At 53.6% G+C, this 20,297-nt stretch overlaps 1 protein-coding gene across 1 annotated transcript; it reads right to left on the bottom strand.

The window, feature by feature from the left end:
• Window positions 1-2,219: 2,219 nt before the first annotated feature.
• Window positions 2,220-7,075, bottom strand: LOC127567231 (kin of IRRE-like protein 1; the record flags this gene model as incomplete). The annotated part of the gene is made up of 5 exons (XM_052009914.1): window positions 7,039-7,075; window positions 5,265-5,414; window positions 3,106-3,255; window positions 2,597-2,754; window positions 2,220-2,370 (listed from the first exon to the last, which is right to left on the bottom strand). Coding segments are annotated over exons 1-5 (646 nt in total), but the record flags the coding sequence as incomplete, so codon positions are not given.
• Between the last annotated feature and the right edge of the window lie 13,222 nt (window positions 7,076-20,297).

Genomic DNA, 20,297 nt, shown 5'->3' with positions numbered 1-20,297 from the left:
TTTCCTCCACATTCCAAAGATGTACGGGTTAGGAAGTTGTGGGCATGCTATGTTGGCGACGGAAGCATGGCGACACTTGCGGGCTGCCCCCAGAACACTCTACGCAAAAGATGCATTTCACTCTGTGTGTCGATGTACATGTGACTGATGAAGATATGTTATACTAGAGGACATGCACAAGGTGAGAGGGGGAAAGTTCACAGGAGATGTGCAGGGCACAGAGAGTGGTGGGTGCCTGGAATGCGCTGCCAGGGGTGGGGGTGGAGGCAGATACAATAAAAGAGTTTAAGAGGCTCTTCAACAGGCCCATGGATGTGCAGGGAATGGAGGAAGATGGACATTGTTAGTGTGACGCTATTCCAGCGCCAGCGACCCGGGTTCAATTCCGGCCGCTGTGTGTAAGGAGTTTGTACGTTCTCCCCGTGTCTGCGTGGGTTTCCTCCGGGTGCTCCGGTTTCCTCCCACATTCCAAAGATGTACGGGTTAGGAAGTTGTGTGCATGCTATGTTGGCACCGGAAGCAGGGCAACACTTGCGGGATGCCCCCAGAACACTCTATGCAAAAGATGCATTTCACTGTGTGTTTCCATGTTCATGTGAATAATAAAGAAATCCTATCTTATCTCAAATGCTTTATACTAGAGAGCATGCACTTAAGGTGAGAGGGGGAAAGTTCACGGGAGATGTGCAGGGCTCAAGAGAGTGGCGGGTGCCTGGAATGTGCTGCCAGTGGTGCAGGTGGAGGTAGGTACGATAGAGGGGTTTAGAACCATAGAACAATGCAGCACAATACAGGCCCTTCGGCCCACCATGTTGTGCCGGCCTTCAAACCACACCTAAGACTATCTAACCCCTTCCTCCCACATATCCCTCTATCTTAACTTCCTCCATATGCTTATCGAACAATCTCTTGAACTTGTCCAACGTATCAGCCTCCACCACCACCCCAGACAGCGCATTCCATGCACCAACCACTCTCGGGGTGAAAAACCTCCCTCTGACATCACCCTTGAACTTCCCACCCATTACCTTAAAGCGATGCCCTCTTGTTTTGAGCATTGGCGCCCTGGGAAAGAGGCGCTGGCTGTCCACTCTACCTATTCCTCTCAATATATTTTGTATACCTCTGTCATGTCTCCCCTCATCCTCCTCTCCAATGAGTAAAGCCCCAGCTCCTTTAGTCTCTCCTCATAATGCATACTCTCTAATCCAGGCTGTTAGACAGGCACATGGATGTGCAGGGAATGGAGGGAGATGGGCATTGCGCAGGCAGAAGGGGTTAGTTCAGTTCCGCATATAATAACCTGGGCCGAGGGGCCTGTTCCTGTGCTGGACTGACAGAGCTGCACAAGCACAAAAGCCCCTGAAGGTGGCAGCACAGGAAGCCGGGGAGGGAGCAGAGGTCTGCAGCACGCCTGCCTTTACCGGCCTGGGCATTGAATAAACAGCAAGGAGGGGGCTGTCGGTGGCGGGGGGTGGGGTGGGGATAAATTAGTGGTCAGGTCACAGCTGAGGCATTTTGGCAAGTCAAACCGGGGCAGGAATACACAGTGAATGGTTGGGCACCCGGGCAGTGGGTGAATTGGGAGGGCACGGGATGTAGGGTGGGAGGGAGGAGTCTTTACACAGAAAGGGGTTGACACGTGGAACTCAGTGCCGGGGGAGGTGGGGGAATCAAATGCAGTGCGACAGGCGATTAGACGAACACCTCAACAGAGAAAGCATCAGAGGACACGCTCCGACTGTGGGCGAATGGGATTGGCGGAGATATCTTCATTAGTCACATGTACATCAAGACACACAGTGAAATGCATCTTTTGCGTAGAGTGTTCTGGGGCAGACCACAAGTGTCACCACGCTTCCGGCGCCAACATAGCACGTCCACAACTTCCTAACCCATACGCCTTGGAATGTGGGAGGAAACCGGAGCACCCGGAGGAAACCCACGCAGACACGGGGAGAACGTACAAACTCCTCACAGAGAGCGGCCGGAATTGAACCCAGGTCACTGGCACTGTAATAGCCTCACGCTAACTGCTGCACTGCCGTGATGGGAGAAGCAGTCGGCATGGATGCTGTGGGTGGCAGAGCCTGCTCCCGTGCCGTACAATTCAGTATCCGTCTCCTTGTCCCTCTCGCTCCCCCCACTCCCTCTCGCTCCCCCCACCCTCCTCATTCTCCCCATTGCTCCCCCACCCCCCCCTTGCTCCCCCCACTTACGGTGCACATTGAGGCGGACTGTGGCCTCCTTGCCGGCTGGCAGAGCTGTGTTACTGGTGAGGCAGGTGAACAGCCGGCCGATGTCCACGTCGGTGGGGGTGATGGGCAGGGTGCTGGTGGTCACCGATCGCTTCCCGTCATCCATCAGGGCCTGGGGAATGGGGAGACAATGAGAGGGGGGAGAGAGGGGGGCAGGGGGGAGAGCAGGAGGGTCGGGGCGAGAGGGGGAAAGAGAGGTGGGTAGAGAGGGGAGCAAGAGGGGGGAGATGGGGAGAGAGGGGGAGACAGAAGGAGGTGGGAAGTGGGGGGTTGAGGGCATGTGGGAGAGGGAGCCTGCGAGAGGGAAGGCAGAGAGAGGGAGCGGGCGAGAGGCCCACCTTGGAGATGGCAGCTCCGTCCTGCACGGCCCCGTCTTGGTACCAGACGATGTCTGCTGCTGGTTTGGCTCCACTGGCACGACATGTCAGATTGTACGTGGATCCCGCTCTCAGCAAAATCTCGGGGCCGTCGTCAATCACCGGGTCCTCAGGGGGAACTGGAGAGTGGGGCAGAGACGGTGCTGTGAGAACGAGCTCGAGGAACCTTCCCTCAGCCCCTTCCCACTGTCCATTCGTGCAGTGTCAAATGTCACACACAGGGAGGGGTGCGGGGGCCAGAGGCGGTTACAGAGACAAGGAGGGGTGCGGGGGCTGGAGGGGGTCACGGACACAGGGAGGGGTGGAGGGACCAATTACAGAGACAGGGAGGAGAGATGGACGGCGAGGTGTGGTGGGGCAGGGAGGAGAGGGCTGGCCGGCGCGCTGGGCTTGGGGGGGGGGGGTGGTTTGTCCCTGCGGAGGGGAGGGGGTGTTGTCCCTGGGGGAGGGGGCACCGGTGGGATCCTCACCCAGCACCGTCAGCATTGCTCTGTCAGACCGGAGGGCCACCTCAGTCGCTTGGCACTCGTAGACGGCGTCGTCGGACAGGTCGGCCTCCTGGATCTGCAGGTTGTGCTCCCCCTTCTCTGCCTCGCCCACAATACGATACCGAGGCCACGCTGCAAAACAGGACAGCCCTCAGTCCAAGTGTGGACACACCGTGCTCCAGTTACCCTGGGCCCAGCACAGACCACAGCGGGGATATTGTCCAGGGAGGGACACGGATAATTCTGGAAACGATAGACTGGTGAGTCTCATGTCATTGGTGGGGAAGCACCTGGAGAGGATTCTTAAGGACTTATGAGCATTTGGAAAACCATGGCCTAATCAGGCACAGTCAGCATGGCTTTGTGCGAGGCACGTCGTGTCTTACTAACTTGACTGAGCTTTTCGAGGAGCTGACAAGGGTAATTGATGAAGGGAGAGCTGTGGATGTTGTCTACATGGATTTCAGTAAGGTGTTTGACAAAGTCTCTCATGGGAGGCTCATTCAGAAGATTAAGATGCATGGGAATCAGGGTGACTTGGGCGTTTGGATTCAGAATTGGCTTCCCATAGAAGACAGAGGGCAGTGGTCAATGGGACTTATTCTGGCTGGAGGTCTGTGACTAGTGGTGTTCCGCAGGGATCCGCACTGGGACCTCTGCTGTTTGTGATGTAAATAAATGACCTGGATGAAAATGTGGAGGGTGGGTTAGTAAGTTCACAGACGATACAACAATTGGTGGTGTTGTGGACAGAGTAGAAGATTGCCAAAGGATACAGTAGGATGTAGATCAATTGCAGATATGGGCGGAGAAATGGCAGATGGAGTTTAATCCGCCCAAATGTGAGGTGTTGCCCTTTGGGAGATCAACTGTAAAGGGACAGGACACGGTTAATGGCAGGACCTTTAACAGTGTTGATGTACAGAGGGATCCTGGGGTCCAAGTCCACAGCTCCCTGAAAGTGGTTGCACAGGTTGATGGGGTGGTAAAGAAGGCAGACGGTATGCTGCCTTTATTAGTCCAGGCACTGAGTTCCAAGAGTTGGGAAGTTATGTTGCAGCTTTATAAAACTCAGGTTAGGCCACATCTGGAGAAGTGCATTCAGTTCTGGTCGCCCCGTTACAAGGAGGATGTGGAAGCTTTGGAGAGGGTGAGGAAGAGGTTCACCAGGATGCTGCCTGGATTAGAGGGCATGTACTATGAGGAGAGGTTGGACAAACCAAGGTTGTTTTATCTGGAGCGGCTGAGGCTGAGGGGAGACCTGATGGAAGTTTAAGAGATTATGAGAGGCACAGATAGGGTAGACGGCCAGTATCTTTTCCCCAGGGTCGAAATGCTTATACCAGACGTATAAGATGTATGGCATGCACTGTAAGTTCAAAGGAGATGTTCGGGGCAAGGTTTTTTTTTACACAGAGAGTGGTGGGTGCCTGGAATGTGCTGCCAGGGATGGTGATGAAGCAGATACAATAGAGGTGTTTAAGAGGCTCTGAGGCTGGCCCATGGATGTGCAGAGGATGGAGGGATGTGGACATTGTGTGGGCAGAAGGGGTTAGTTTAGTTCAGCATTTAATTACTAGTTTAATTAGTTTGTCACAACATGGTGGGCTGAAGGGCCTGTCCCTGTGCTGTACTGTTACGTGTTTTGTGTGCTATTGTGGACGGGTCTGGGGTCCCCACCTGAGGGAGGATCTACGTGGGACAGGGAGTACAGCAAAGGTTCCCCAGATCGATTCCTGGGATGGGGAGGGGGGGAGTTGTCCCATGAGGAGAGATGAAGCAAACTGGCACCGTCCTCTCTGGAGTTTCGAAGAACCAGAGGTGATCTCACTGAAACGTCCAAACTCCTCACAGGACCTGACAGGGTGGGTGTGGGGAGGGTGTTTCCCCCAGCTGGGAATAGGGCAGACACAGGGTGAAGCTCCCTCTACACTGTCCCATCACACACTCCCAGGGCATGGGTCAGACACAGGGTGAAGCTCTCTCTACACTGTCCCGTCACACACTCCCGGGGCACGGGTCCAATACAGGGTGAAGCTCCCTCTACACTGTCCCGTCACACACTCCCGGGGCATGGGTCCGATACAGGGTGAATCTCCCCCTGCTCTGCGCTGTCAGATCCCGACATAAGGACTGTTTACCTGGAAGGCCGTTCCCCATTCCGAGTGCCAGTCCATCCTTGGTCCACTGGACAATGCCGGAGTAGTTGGACACAGCACAGGAGAGGATGGCACTGTGCCCGGCCACCACCACCTGATCCCGGGGCTGCTCCGTGATCCGTGAGCCGCTCACTGTGGGAACAACAGACGCTGCCTGAACCAGGCAAACCTGTCACAGTATTCCCGGTCTCAGTGTCCTAGTACAGGGCTGGTGCTGTTGGAGGGGATGTGGGCGGGGGGACGGGAGAGGGTGGTGAGAGGTGGTTGAGGGTGTAGTGGTGTGGTGAGGGAGGGGCCTTGTGGGAGGGCACCTGGAGTGGGGGTGAGGGATGGGGGGAGGTGTGAGGGAGGGTGTGGGGGTTTGAGGTTGGGGCAGTGTGGAAGGGATGGTGGGGGGAGTGAGGGAGTGAGGTGATGGAGGGGCAGAGTGGGGAGGGTGACGGAGGGTCAGCGAGGGAGAAGGTGTGAGGGAGCGGGGGAGGGTGTTCACAAGTGATGATGGAGGGACATTGTGGGACGGGTGAGGGAGGGGCAATGAGGGTGGGGCGGTGAGGGGTTGGTGAGGGAGTTGGGTGAGGGATGGAGTTGAGGGATGGAGTTGAGGGATGGAGTTGAGGGATGGGGCCATGAGGAAGGGGTGGTGAGGGGGGTGTGAGGGAGGGGCTGAGGGGGGGATGGTGTGGGAGTGGGCCTGAGGGTTGTAGGGTTGAGTGATGTGGGTGAGGGAGGGCTCGAGGGGGTTGAAGGAAATGTGCTGTGGGAGACGTGGTGAGGGAGGGGGTGTGGGAGGCGCAGAGGGAGGGGGTGAGGGGGGTGGTGAGAGGGGGCAGTGAGGGAGGGGCGGTGAGGGAGGGGCAGTGAGAGAGGGGCAGTGAGGGAGGGGCAGTGAGGGAGGGGCAGTGAGGGAGAGACAAGGGTGATACGGTGAGGGGGTGACAGTGAGGGAGGGGGCGTGCGAGGGGCAGAGGGAGGGGGTGAGGGGGGTGTGGGAGGGGTGGTGAGGGAGAGACAAGGGTGATACTGTGAGGGGATGACAGTGAGGGAGGGGGTGGGGAAGGGGCAGTGAGGGAGGGACGTGATGCTTCATGAGGAGCTATTTGGATGTTTGAAAGGGAAGGCCTGAAGCCACCGCAGTTAATGTTCTTACATGGTCAGATTACTTGGTTGAATTGATTTATTCTCAGTGGGTCGTTGTTCCAAGTTCTGTCAAACTCAATCTGTCACAACTTGTTCAGGGCTGCCTTCTGCCACCCTGTGCCTCCCTCTCCCTCTGGCCCTCTCTCTCTCTCCCCCACTCTGCCCCCCCCCCTTCTCTCTTCGGTTTCTGTCCCTGCCTCTCGTGTTCACCCCGTGTCTCTTTCTACATCTGTGTCTCAGACTTGTACCTGTCCTTTCTCTTTTCTCTCTCCCTCCCTCGAGTTCCGCTCTCTAGTGTCTGCCCCACCCTCACCTGTCCTGCTTTGTCTCTCTCTCTCCTTGCTGTGTCTACCTCTCTCAGCGTTTCTGTCTGCCTTTGTCGCTCTCTCTCTCCCCCTTGTTCCCACTCTTGCTCACTGTCAATCCCCACCTTCCTCCATCTCTCTATCTCTGTCGTACTTGCTCTCCCTGCCTCTGTCTCCTTGTCTCTCACTCCCTCTCCTCTCTCAGTGACCCTGTAAGTGCAAGGATTTTAAGAGAGAGCCTTTTATTCCGCCCAGCTGCTTTCAAAAGGCTGTTCACTCTCCCTGCAGGCTTGTGCTGCCTTTCCTTGCCTTACTTGCTGCTTTGCAGTTTGGAGAGCCTTTCTTCTGCATTGTGAGCCAGTCCCCACTGCCCCCGAGCAGTCTTCTTCCTATTTTTAAACTCCATCAGTCCAAGAGGATGCAGCAGGAAGATGAAATAACTGAGCACAGCACAGCCTTCACTTCATGGAGAGTTCACAAAGAGCTGCAGTCTCCTGAACAGAAGCTGGAACTGGCTCCCTGCAATCAGCTGAAATCTGAACTCTCTTCCCCCCACCGGCACCCCTGATCCCACCCCTCTGATCCCCCCCCCTTTCTCTCTCATCGCCCCCCCCCCCGATCCCCCCTCCCTCTGATTACCCCCTCCCTCTGATCCTACTCTCGGTTTTCAAGTCCCCACTTCTGCATCTTCCTCCATCCTGGTATCACTTCAATCCTCTGAATCTCTCCCTCCTCACCTCTCACTGCCACCCTCCTCCAACATCTCCTGCAATGTGAAACACCCTCCATTCCCAATATCCGTCTCTCTCTCATCGGAATCCCTTCCTCCCCGTCTCTCTCTCTAACACAAAATGGGTACGATGCTCAGCATGGATCTGGTGGGCCGAATGGCCTGTTCCTCTGCTGTGCGCCCCCAGATCTCAGAGCACAACCAGTTGGAGCCTGGCCTCACATCCAGGGAGAGTCGACCTCTCCAAAGCAATAGACCACGCAGTGTGCAATTGCGCTCTGACTGACGTCCAAGGATTACAGTGGACATTATCTCTGTATCAGCACCTGGAGGAGAGCAGTGAGGCTGAGAGATGCCCGACAGGAGGAATTAACAGACTGAAGATGTCACGGGGCTGCAGAGGGAGATGCTGTCCAAAAACATGGTCTGAGAAAGAAAATTTCAGGACAGCCGAGAAGGAAGTGAGGGACAGAGTAAGCATCCGATATGGATGCATCACAGCTTGGTACGGCAACTGCTCTGCCCAGGACTGCAAGAAACTGCAGAGAGTTGTGGACACAGCCCAGCGCATCACCGACACCAGCCTCCCCTCCATGGACACTGTCTTTAACTCTCGCTGCCTTGCTGAAGCAGCCAGCATAATCAGAGACCCCACCCACCCGGGTCATTCTCTCTTCTCCCCTCTTCCATCAGGCAGGAGCCTGAGGGCACATATCACCAGACTTAAGGACAGCTTCTACCCCACTGTGATAAGACTATTGAACAGTTCCCTTATATGATGAGATGGACTCTGACCTCACGATCTACCTTATTGTGACCTTGCTCCTTATTGCACTGCACTTTCTCTGTAGCTGTGACACTTTACTCTGTATTGTTATTGTTTTTACCTGTACTACATCAATGCACTCTGTACTAACTCAGTGTAACTGCACTGTGTAATGAATTGACCTGTACGATCGGTATGCAAGACAAGTTTTTCACAGTACCTCGATACAAGTGACAATAATAAACCAATACCGATAGCAGAGAGGGAGAGGATTGCAAAGGGTTAAAACTACAGCAAGGGATGCAGGGATTGGAGCAGGTAACAGGAATAGAGTCACAGAGCAATACAGCATGGACACAGGCGCTTCGGCCCAACCAGTCCATGCTGACCATGGTGCCCACCCAGCTAGTCCCAATTCCATGCACCTATCCAAGTGCTTCTTAAACGATCCTGCTGTACCTGCCTCACCCACTTCCTCTGGCACCTCGTTCCATATACTCACCACCAAAAGTTGCCCCTCAGGTCCCTTTTAAATCTTTCCCCTCTCACCCTAAACCTATGGCCCCTAGCTGTGGACTCCTCTACCCTGGGGAAAAGACTGTTACCGTCCACCTTATCCATGCCTCCCATAATTTTAAACATTTCTATGTCAGGAAGAGGAAGAGGGAAGGATATGGGTTGCAGAGATAGGGAGAGGTGTGGGGGCCAGAGGGGGCTACAGAGGGAGGGAGGGCTGTCAGGGCCGGAGGGCATTATAGAGATGGGGAGGGGGGTTGGGGCCGGAGCGGTTACAAAGGGGGGGAGGGGGTAGGGGCTGGAGGGGTTAGAGAGGGAGGGAGGGGGGTGGGGGCCAGAGCGGTTACAGAGGGAGGGAGCGGTGTGTTGTTTAACTGGAGCTGCTGTGTGTTGATGAACAGAGGGCAAGGGGCAGCTGAAGCCTGCGGGATCATCAGCACAGATTTGCGTGTGGGGAATTGTGTCTCACAAGTCTGACTGAGTTTCACGAAGAGGAGACCGAGACGATTGATGGGCGGTGGACATCGTCGTGTGGACTTCAGCAAGGCTTCTGACAAGGTCCCACATGGTCGGCTGGTCTGGGAGGTCAGATCACATGGGATCCAGGGAGAACCGTCCAAATGGATACAAAATTAGCCTCATGGAAGGAAAGAGGGCGGCACTTGGAGGCCTGTGACCGGTGGTGTGCCACAGGAATTGGTGCTGGGCCCACTATTGTTTGTCATGTACATCACAGGAACAGGCCCTTCGGCCCATGATTCTGTCCCGAACATGATGCTGAATAAAACTTAAATCCCTCCTGCCTGCACATGGTTCATCTCCCTCCATCCCCTGCATGTCATGGTTCTAACAGCTTCTATCGTATCTGCCTCCACCACCTCCCCTGGCAGCACATTCCAGGCACCCACCACTCTCTGTGTAAAAAGCCTGCCCCACACATCTCCTTTGAACTTTCCCCCTCTCCCCTTAAATGCATTCCCTCTTGTACTTGACAAGTCTACCCTGGGAAAAAGATACCGGCTGTCTACCCTATCTATGCCTCTCATAATCTTATAAACCTCTGTCAGGTCTCCCCTCAGCCAAGTTTGTCCAACCTCTCCTTATAGCTCATGCCCTCTAATCCAGGCAGCATCCTGGTGAACCTCTTCTGCAACCTTTGAACCCAGTATTCGAAGTGCAGCCTCACCAAAGTTTTACAAAGCTAAAACATGACTTCCTAACTCAAGGAAGTTCCGAGCAGATAAGTTTTTTTTTCTAACGGTTCGTGGAGAGCGGGGATTAACTGCGCAGGTGCGTGACATCAGTCAGTAGCGCACAAACTGTTTAAAAAGAAGACCGCCATAACCAGTGGGCGGCATCGGAGCGGGGCAGCGGAGCGAGAGGGAGCAGAGTGTTTTGGGCTTGGGCTTAAAGAGCTTCGGTGTAAAGGGGCGAGGCGGGAGAGTAGCTGGTAGGCAAAGGTAAGGTTTACCTGTTATCTGTTATAAATTTTTAAGTAGGATAAAACTAGGTAGGGAAAGAATTAGTTCAGACGGAGGACATGGTGGTGTGCTGCAGCTGCTTAATGTGGGAGCTCGTGGACCTTGCTGTGGTGCACAGTGACCACATCTGCAGTTAAGTGCTTGAGGCTGGAGGAACCAGCTCAGAATTGATGAGCTGGAGTTGCAGCTTCAAACACTGGGCAGCATCAGGGAGGGAGAGAGTTACGTAGATACTGTAAATCTGGAGACAGTCACCCACCCCTTAGAGCAGGTACCTCTGGGGACCAGGAAGTAGATAGAAGGGTGACTGTCAGGGGAGGGAAAAGGAAAAAGAAAACGAACAGGCGGATAGAGCAGAGGACCCGGAGGCTTTCCCCTCAATAATGGGTTTTCCGCTTTGGAAGCTGTTGAGGGGGATGACCTGCAGGGATCAAGCAGCAGTAGCCAGGTCTATGGCACTGGGACTGGTCCTGCTGCTCAGAAGGGAGGAGAAGAGGAAGGCAGTAGTGATAGGGGACTCAATAGTCAGGGAAACAGATAGGAGGTTCTGTGGCAGTGAGCATGAATCCCAGATGGTATGTTGCCTTCCAGGTGCCAGGGTCCGGGATGTCTCTGATCGGGTCCACAGGATTCCAGAGCGGGAGGGAGAACAGCCAGAAGTTGTGGTTCATGTTGTTACCAACGACATAGGTTGGAAGAGGGATGAGGTCCTGAAAAGTGAGTTTAGGAAGCTAGGCAGAAGGCTGAAGAACGGGACCTCGAGGGTAGCGATCTCGGGATTGCTGCCAGTGCCACACGATAGTGAAGGTAGGAATAGGAAGAGATGGCAGATGAATGTGTGGCTGAGGAGTTGGTGCAGGGGGCAAGGTTTTAGATTTTTGGACCATTAGAATCTCTTCTGGGGAAGGTGGGACCTGTACAGAGAGGACGGGTTACACCGGAACCCGAGGGGGGCCAATATCCTTGCAGGCAGGATAAGGTGGTTCGGGAGGGTTTAAACTAGTTTGCGAGGGGGATGGGAACCAGAGGGGTAGGTCAGAGGAAGAAGGGCATGGGGAAAAGTCAGATCTAACAGGTAGAGAGGCTTTGAGGAAGGAGAAGCAGAGTATAGGGTATTAAAGTAGAAAGGTGGATGGGCTAAAGTGCATTTACTTAAATGCAAGTATCAGGAATAAGGGAGATGGACTGAGAGCTTGGATAAATACATGAGACTACGATATTGTGGCTCTTGCAGAGACTTGGCTGTCACCGGGGCAGGAATGGATACTGAATATTACTGGATTTCAGTGTTTTAAAAGGGATAGGGAGGGGGGGAGAAGAGGAGGAGGGGTAGCGATACTGGTCAGGGATACTATTACAGCTGCAGAAAGGGTGGATAATGTAGAAGGATCCTCTCTAGAGTCAGTATGGGTCTAGAGTCAGAAAGGAGCAGTTACTCTACTGGGAGTATTTTGTAGGCCCCCTGGTAGCAGCAGAGATACTGAGGAGCAGATTGGGAGGCAGATTTTGGGAAGGTGCAAAATAACAGGGTTGTTATCATGGGAGACTTCAACTTCCCAAATATTGATTGGCACCTGCTTAGTACCAAAGATTTAGACGGGGCAGAGTTTATTAAGTGTGTCCAGGATGGATTCCTGTCACAGTATGTTGACAGGCCGACTAGAGGGAATGCCATATTAGATCTACTATTAGATAATGAACCGGGTCAGGTGACAGATCTCTCTGGGTGAGCATTTGGGGAATTGTGACCACTGCTCCATAACCTTTAGCATTGTCATGGATGGGAAGATATTTAATTGGGGAAGGGCAAATTATGAGGCTATAAGACTAGAGAGTGTAAATTGGGATGACATTTTTGAAGGGAAATGTACTATGGAGATGTGGTCAATGTTCAGGGATCTCTTGCAGGATGTTAGGGATAAATTTGTCCCGGTGAGGCAGAGAAGGAATGGCAGGGTGAAGGAACTGTGGGTGACAAGAGAGGTGGAACAACTAGTTAGGACGAAGAAGGCAGCATACGTAAGGTGTAAGCAGCAAGGACCAGACAGGGCTCATGAGGAATATAGAGTAGCAAGGAAGGAACTTAAGAAGGGGCTGAGGAGAGCGAGAAGGGGACATGAAAAGGCTTTGGCGAGTAGGGCTAAGGAGAATCCCAAGGCTTTTTTCTTGTATGTGAAGAGCAGAAGCATGGCTAGAGTAAGGGTAGGACCAATCTGAGGCAAAGGTGGGAGGATGTGCCTGGAAGCTGTGGAAGTGGGTGAGGTTCTCAATGAATACCTCTCTTCAGTATTCACCAAGGAGAGGGGTCTTGATGACGCTGAGGACAGTGTTGGTAAGGTTAATGTTCTAGACCATGTAGATATCAAGAGAGAGGATGTGTTGGAGCTGTTAGAAAATATTAGGACAGATAAGTCCCTGGGGCCTGATGGAATATTTCCCAGGCTGCTCCGCGAGGCGAGGGAGGAGATTGCTAAACCGTTGGCTAAATTGCTAAACCTTTGAGTCCTCGTTGTCCACGGGAATGGGACCAGAGGATTGGAGGGTGGCAAATGTTGTCCCCTTATTCAAAAAAGTTAGTAGGGATAGTCCAGGGAATTACAGACCAGTGAGCCTTACGTCTGTGGTGGGTAAGCTGTTGGAAAGGATTCTAAGAGATAGGATCTATGAGCATTTAGAGAATCGTGGACTGATTAGGGACAGCCAGCACGGCTTTGTGAAGTGAAGATCTTGCCTCACAAGCCTGATAGGGTTCTTTGAGGAGGTGACCAGGAAGATTGATGAGGGTAGTGTAGTAGATGTGGTCTGCATGGATTTTAGTAAGGCGTTTCACAAGGTTCCACATGGTAGGCAAGGGATCCAGGGAGACTTGGCTGTGTGGATTCAGAATTGGCTTGCCTGTAGAAAGCAGAGTGTTGTGGTGGAGGGAGTGCATTCAGATTGGAGGGCTGTGACTAGTGGTGTCCCACAAGGATCAGTTCTGGCACCTCTACTTTTCGTAATATTTATTAACGACTTGAATAAGGGGGTGGAAGGGTGGGTTGGCAAGTTTGCAGACGACACAAAGATCGGTGGTGTTGCGGATAGTGTGGAGGGCTGTCGAAGCTTACAGAGGGATGCAGAGCTGGCCTGAGAAGTGGCAGATGGAGTTCAATCCGGAGAAGTGTGAGGGGTACACTTTGGAAGGACAAACTCCAAGGCGGAGTACAAGGTAAATGGCAGGATTCTGGGCAGTGTGGAGGAGCAGAGGGATCTGGGGGTTCATATCCACAGATCACTGAAAGTTGCCTCACAGGTGGATTGGGTAGTTAAGAAAGCTTATGGGATGTTAGCTTTCATAAGTTGTGGAATCGAGTTTAAGAGCCGCAAAGTAATGATGCAGCTTTACAAAACTCTGGTTAGACCACACTTAGAGTACTGTGTCCAGTTCTGGTCGCCTCATTCTAGGAAGGACGTGGAGGTGTTGGAAAGGGTGCAGAGGAGATTTACCAGGATGCTGCCTGGATTGGAGAGTATGGATTATGAGAAGAGACTAGGGGAGCTAGGACTTTACTCATTGGAGAGGAGGAGGATGAGGAGAGACATGATAGAGGTATACAAGATATTGAGAGAAATAGATAGAGTGGACAGCCAGTGCCTCTTTCCCAGGGCACCAATGCTCAAAACGAGAGGACATGGCTTTAAGGTAATGGGTGGAAAGTTCAAGGGAGATGTCAGAGGAGGTTTTTTCATCCAGAGAGTGGTTGATGCATGGAATGCGCGCCTGGGGTGGTGGTGGAGGCTGAGACGTTGGTCAAGTTCAAGAGATTGTTAGATAAGCATATGGAGGAGTTTGAAATAGGGGGATATGTGGGAGGAAGGGGTTAGTTAGTCTTAGGCGAGGTTTAAAGGTCGGCACAACATGGTGGGCTGAAGGGCCTGTACTGTGCTGTATTGTTCTATGGTTCTATTATCCACAGTGCCCAGACCAATGAAGGAAAGCGTGCCATACGCTTTCTTTACCGCCCTGTCTACTTGCGTGGCCACTTTCAGGGAGCTAAGGACTTGGACCCCAGGATCCCTCTGTACATCAACACTGTTAAGGGTCCTGCCATTAACTGTGTCCTGTCCCTTTACATTTGATCTCCTAAAGTGCAACAACCTCACACTTGGCCAGATTAAACTTCACCTGCCATTTCTCTGCCCATTCTACAACTGATCCATATCCCACTGTATCCATTGACAGCCGTCTACAGTATCCATGACATCACCAAACTTTGTGTCATCTGCAAACTTATGAACCCACCCTTCCACATTTTCATCCAGTTTATTTATATAAATATATCACAGACAGAGGCCCCAGCACTGATCCCGGCGGAACACCACTGGTCACAGCCCTCCAGCCAGAATTACACCCCTCCACCACTGCCCTCTGTCTTCTACAGCCAAGCCATTTCTGAATCCAAACTACCAAGTCACCATGAATTCCGTGCATCTTAATGTTCTAAATCACCCTGGCATGTGGGACCTTGTCAAACACCTTCCTAACACCCATGTAGACAACATCCACTGTCCTCCCCTCATCAATCACCCTCGTCACCGCTCAAAAAACTCAATCAAGTTAGTAAGACACAATCTGCCCCACACAAACCCACGCTGACTGTCCCTACTCAGCCCCTACATTTCCAAACACAGGTAAATCCTATCCCCAAGAATCCTCTCCAATAACTTCCCCACCACTGACGTGAGACTCAGCGGCCTATAATTTTAAGGATTATCCCTATTTCCCTTCTTGAACAAAGGAACAACATTGGTTACTCACCAGTCTTCGTAGACCTCACCTGTGGCTAGTGAGGCTACAGAGATCTTAGTCAAGGCCCCATCAATCTCCTCTCCTGTCTGTCTCAATATATCCCATCAGGGCCTGGGGACATCCACCTTGATGCTCTTCAAGAGACCCATCACCACCTCCTATTGACTTCAAATGCCCCAGTACATTAGCATGCCCCACACACTATCTCACTGTCCTCCACATCCTCCTTGGTGAATACCAGCACAAAATACTCGTTTAGACCCTTGCACACATCCTCTGACTCCAAGCATCTTTTATCCTTGAGACGTCCTACCCTCCAGTTATCCTCTTGATTTTAACACAGGTATAAAATGCCTCGGGACTCTCTTTAATTTGACTTGCCAAGGACAGGGTTTCATGGCCGCTTTTGTCCCTTCTAATCCCCTGCATGAGCTACATGAGTGTTTTCAAGAAGGGTGTTTGGCACACTGGCCTTCATTGGTCAGGACACTGAGTACAGGAGTTGGGACTTCACATTACAGCTGTACCAGTCCTCGGTGAGACCACGCTTGGAGCACTGTGTGCTGTTCTGGTCGCCCAGCTACAGGAAGGGTGTCATTGAGCTGGAAAGGGTGCAGAAAAGATTCACCAGATGTTACCGGGACTGGAGGGCCCGGGTTATTCACCGGATGTTGCCGGGACTGGAGGGCCCGGGTTATCCACCGGACGTTGCCCGGACTGGAGGGCCCGGGTTATTCACCAGACGTTGCCCGGACTGAAGGGCCTCAGTTATTCACCGGACGTTGCCCGGACTGGAGGGCCTGGGTTATGAGGAGGTGGAGAAGGCTGGGAATTTTTTTTTCCCTTAAGCGCAAGAGGCTGAGGTGTGACCTTATGGAGGTTTATAAACTCATGAGGGACTTAGATAAGGTGGACGGTAACAGTCTCTTTCCCAGGGCAGGGGAGTGTAAAACCAGGCGGCACGGGTATAAGGTGAGACGGGAGGGATTTAAAGGGGACGTGAGAGGCAGGACTCACACAGAGGGTGGAGGGTGTGGGAAGAGGGAGAGGCGGGGACAATTCCAACATATAACATACACTTAGACAGGTACACGGACAGCAAAGGAAGGAGGGGATATGGGCCAAATGGGACGACCTCAGATCGACACCTTGGTTGGCATGGATGAGTGGGGCCGAATGGCCTGGTTCTGTGCTGTATAATGCGGACTCTAAGAACCTGGTGTGGACCTGCCTTCCCTACAGCCCTGCAAAATGCGAAGCCACCTCCAGCGATGGGCGTGTTCCCAGATCCCGCTGTTCCTGGAGTTCACCCTCCCCCCCGCCCATCCCAACAGGCACCCCCTTCCCATTTACCTGTGCCCAACCTTGCTGTGGTATCAGGCACCCAGTCTGCGGGGTGAACCACCTCTGGTCTCCTGTCCCAGGACTGAGAGACACATTGAGAGTCACCGCTCCCTGATTCACACACGATGCCTCGAGGTTCCACTTCCCTGCTCCATCTGTGAGCTGGTTCGTGGTCCAGCTGTGGAGGTTAGCCCGGGGTGTGGGATTAGCCCAGGGTGTGGGGGGAGTTAGGCTGGGGTGTGGGATTAGCCCAGGCTGTGGGGGGAGTTAGGCTGGGGTGTGGGATTAGCCCAGGGTGTGGGATTAGCCCGGGGTGTGGGGGGAGTTAGGCTGGGGCGTGGGATTAGCCCAGGGTGTGGGGGAAGTTAGGCTGGGGTGTGGGATTAGCCCAGGGTGTGGGGGGAGTTAGGCTGGGGCGTGGGATTAGCCCAGGGTGTGGGGGGAGTTAGGCTGGGGCGTGGGATTAGCCCGGGGTGTGGGGGGAGTTAGCCCAGGGTGTGGGGGTGTGGAGTTAGCTCGGGTTTGGGGGTGTGGGGTCAGCCCAGTGCTGGGGGGGGGGGGGGGGGGGGCGGGGGGGGGGGTGTTGGGAGCAGCTGATGCAGCCACCAGTGAGAAGTAGGTCAGGCCGTGAGCAGAGCTGGCAGGAGGTGAGCAGACTCTGTGTGGACCATGGCCTGCGGTCTCAGCGACAGCTGCAGTCAGTGAACTGAAGGTCTGCACCGTGGGGGTTGGGGGGGGGCGGGGTGGGGGGGAGGCGGGGTAGGTGTGTGCTGATTAATCATTTCCAGTCATTCTACTGTCCGTGTATGTTTATGTCTGAGTGTCCCCGTCCCTGTAACCCCCTCCGGCCCCCACACCCCTCCCTGTCTCTGTAACCCCCTCCGGCCCCCACACCCCTCCCTGTCCCTGTAACCCCCTCCAGCCCCCACACCCCTCCCCGTCTGTGACCCCCTGTGACCCCTACACCCCTCCCCGTCCCCGTAACCCCCTCCTGCCTCCATACTCTCTCTCTCTCACACACAAAGGAGCACGGCCGCTCCGAGCGGGGTTAGAAAGGCAGACACAGAAAAAGGCCCTTTGACCCATTGAGTCCATGCCAACTATTCACCACCTACTTACACATCCCATTTCATTCTCCCCACACTCCTGTCAACTCTTCCCACACACTGGGGATAACTGACAGTGGATGATTACCCCACTGACCCTGCACATCTCTAGGACGTGGCAGGAAACAGAAGCGCCTGTAGGAAACCCACAGGCTCACAGGGAGAATGTGCAAACTCCACACAGACAGCGCCCGAGGTCGGGATTGAACAGAGGTCTCTGGAGCTGGGAGGCAGCATCTCTATCACTGGTCCACTGCGCTGCCTTGCTTCAGCCAAGACACGGAGTGTAAGGTCAGGGAGGGGATGCTGGGTCCGTGTCCAACACCAGTGAGCCCCCAGCCCGACACTGGGGACTTGTGGTCACCACATCCCAGGGGAGATGGGGTCCCACCGGAGAGGGTGGGGGGGGGGTGGTTTATGAGGATGTTGCCGGGACTGGAACACCGTCTCTGTGAGTAGAGGTGGCAGAGGCTGGGGTTGTCTCCCTTGGAACAGAGGAGGCTGAGGGGAGACGGTGGAGGGGTGTAAAATGGTGAGGGGTCTGGGCAGAGTCAATAGGAAGGAGTGATTTCCTCGAGACCAGGGGCAGGGATTTACAGGATCCGGGGCATGGATTAGAGGGGAGAGGAGGGGAGGTGTTTCCCCAGAGGGTGGGGGTCGGGGACTAAACTGCCTGAAGGGGGGAGAGGCAGAGACCTTCCCCACGGCTGGGTGAAGGGCCGTGTCCTTCTGTACAGACACAGTGTGGGACTGTGGGAGGGGGCAGGCTGCTGGTGAAGTGGGGGGGGGGGGGACAGGGACAGGGGCTCAGGATCGACCCCCACAGACAGAATGGGCCAAATTCCACCTTCCCCTCAGAAAGCCTTCACGATGACCCCTCCCACACTCTGCATCCTCTGCCCCTCCCTCCCCCATCCCTTTCCGAGGAGGGGTTGGGTGGGGGGGTGGGGGGTGTGGGTATATGGAACCCTAGTTCCTCTCACCTCTCCACCCATGAGCCAGCGACCCCTATCCCCCTCACCACCGACAGGGGTCTGACAGACACACGTGGGAGGTTGCAACGGCTGCTTCGACACATTCCCTTCGAGCAGTCAGCATACAGCACAGAAACAGGCCCTTCGGCCCTATGAGTCCCTGCTGTCCACCTAACGCCCAGTCACACTAATCCTACCTTCAGCCTTTTTATGTTTCTCACACTCTCATCAATCTGAGATCACCTTTCACCCTCTCACCTTAAACCTGCGTCTGCTTGTTTCTGAATACCCTGTAATTTTATACCCTCCTTTCTGGTCTCCCCTCCACCACCCCCATGTTCACCTCCCCAGTGCATCGCTACTGGGTTAGAACACAGAACAGTACAGCACAGAAACAGGCCCTTTGGACCACAACGTTGTGCTGAACTAAGTAAATTAAGAATCAAATGCCTCACTTAACTAATCCCTTCTGCCCACATAATATCCATATCCCTCCATTCTCGGCACATCCATGTTCCTATCTAAGAGCCTTATAAACATCTCTATCGTATCTGCCTCCACCACCACCCCTGGCAACGCATTCCAGGCACCCACCACTCTCTGTGTAAAAAACTTGCCCCGTATATCTCCTGCGAACTTTCCCTCTCTCACCTGAAATGCATGCCCTCTGGTATTAGACATTTCGACCCTGGGAAAAAGATACTGGCTGTCTACTCTATCTCAGCCTCTCATAAACCTTGATCAGATCTCCCCTCAGCCTCCGCTGCTCCAGAGAAAACAACCCCAGTTTGTCCAACCTCTCCTTATAGCACATGCCCTCTAATCCAGGCAGCAACCTGGCAAACCTCTTCTGCACCCTGTCCAAAGCATCCACATCCTTCCTGTAATGGGACAACCAGAACTGAATGCAGTACTCCAGATTTATAAAGCTGCAACATAACTTCCTGACTCTTGAACTCAATGCCTCGACTATTAAAGACAAGCATGCCGTCCGCCTTCTTTACCACCCTATCGAACTGTGCAGCCACTTTCAGGGAGCTGTGGACTTGGACCCCAGGATCCCTCTGTACATCAACACTGTTAAAGGTCCTGCCATTAACTGTGTTCTGTCCCTTTACATTTGATCTCCCAAAGTGCAAAACTTCACACGTGCCCGGATTAAACGCCATCTGCCATTTCTCCGCCCATATCTGCAACTGATCTATATCCCGCTGTAACCTTTGGCAATCTCCTACACTGTCCACAACACCACCAATCTTTGCATTGTCTGAGAACTTACTAACCCGCCCATCCACATTTTCATCCAGGTCATTTATATATCCATCTCATTAAACTGTGATTGCCACTTCAAGGTTCAGCTCTCCACACCATCTGTATCTCACTGTAGCCTGAAGCTTTCCTACTGTGGAACCACACAAGAAATGGAAGTAGGAGAGGCCATTCAGCCCCTCATCCTGTTCCCCCATTCAATCAGACCTCAGTCCCACTTTCCTTCCCTAATCCCGGATCTCGATTCCCTCAACATCCAAAACCGCACAGTGTGCAGTTCTGGTCACCACACCACAGGGAGGACGTGCAGCAACAGAGAGGGTGCAGAACAGAGTGACCGGATGTTGCATGGAACGGAGGGCTGGAGTTATCGGGAGAGATTGGGGAGGCTGGCTCTGCTCTCACTGCACTGTCGGAGGTTCTCGGTGACATGACAGTGGTTACAGAATTATGAGGGACATAAATGAGAGCAGATGTGTCGGGAACGAGAGGGTACAGGTTTACGGTGAGAGGGGAAAGATTTGAAGGGGACCTGAGGGGCAAGTTTTTCACACAGAGGGTGGTGGGTGTATGGAACGAGCTGCAGGAGAAAGTGGCA

Source organism: Pristis pectinata, unplaced genomic scaffold, assembly GCF_009764475.1.
Source record: "Pristis pectinata isolate sPriPec2 unplaced genomic scaffold, sPriPec2.1.pri scaffold_222_arrow_ctg1, whole genome shotgun sequence".
In the NCBI taxonomy this organism is placed as follows: domain Eukaryota; kingdom Metazoa; phylum Chordata; class Chondrichthyes; order Rhinopristiformes; family Pristidae; genus Pristis; species Pristis pectinata.
The sequence above is the reverse complement of the archived record's forward strand: the minus strand, read 5'-3'. Positions and strand labels throughout refer to the sequence as shown.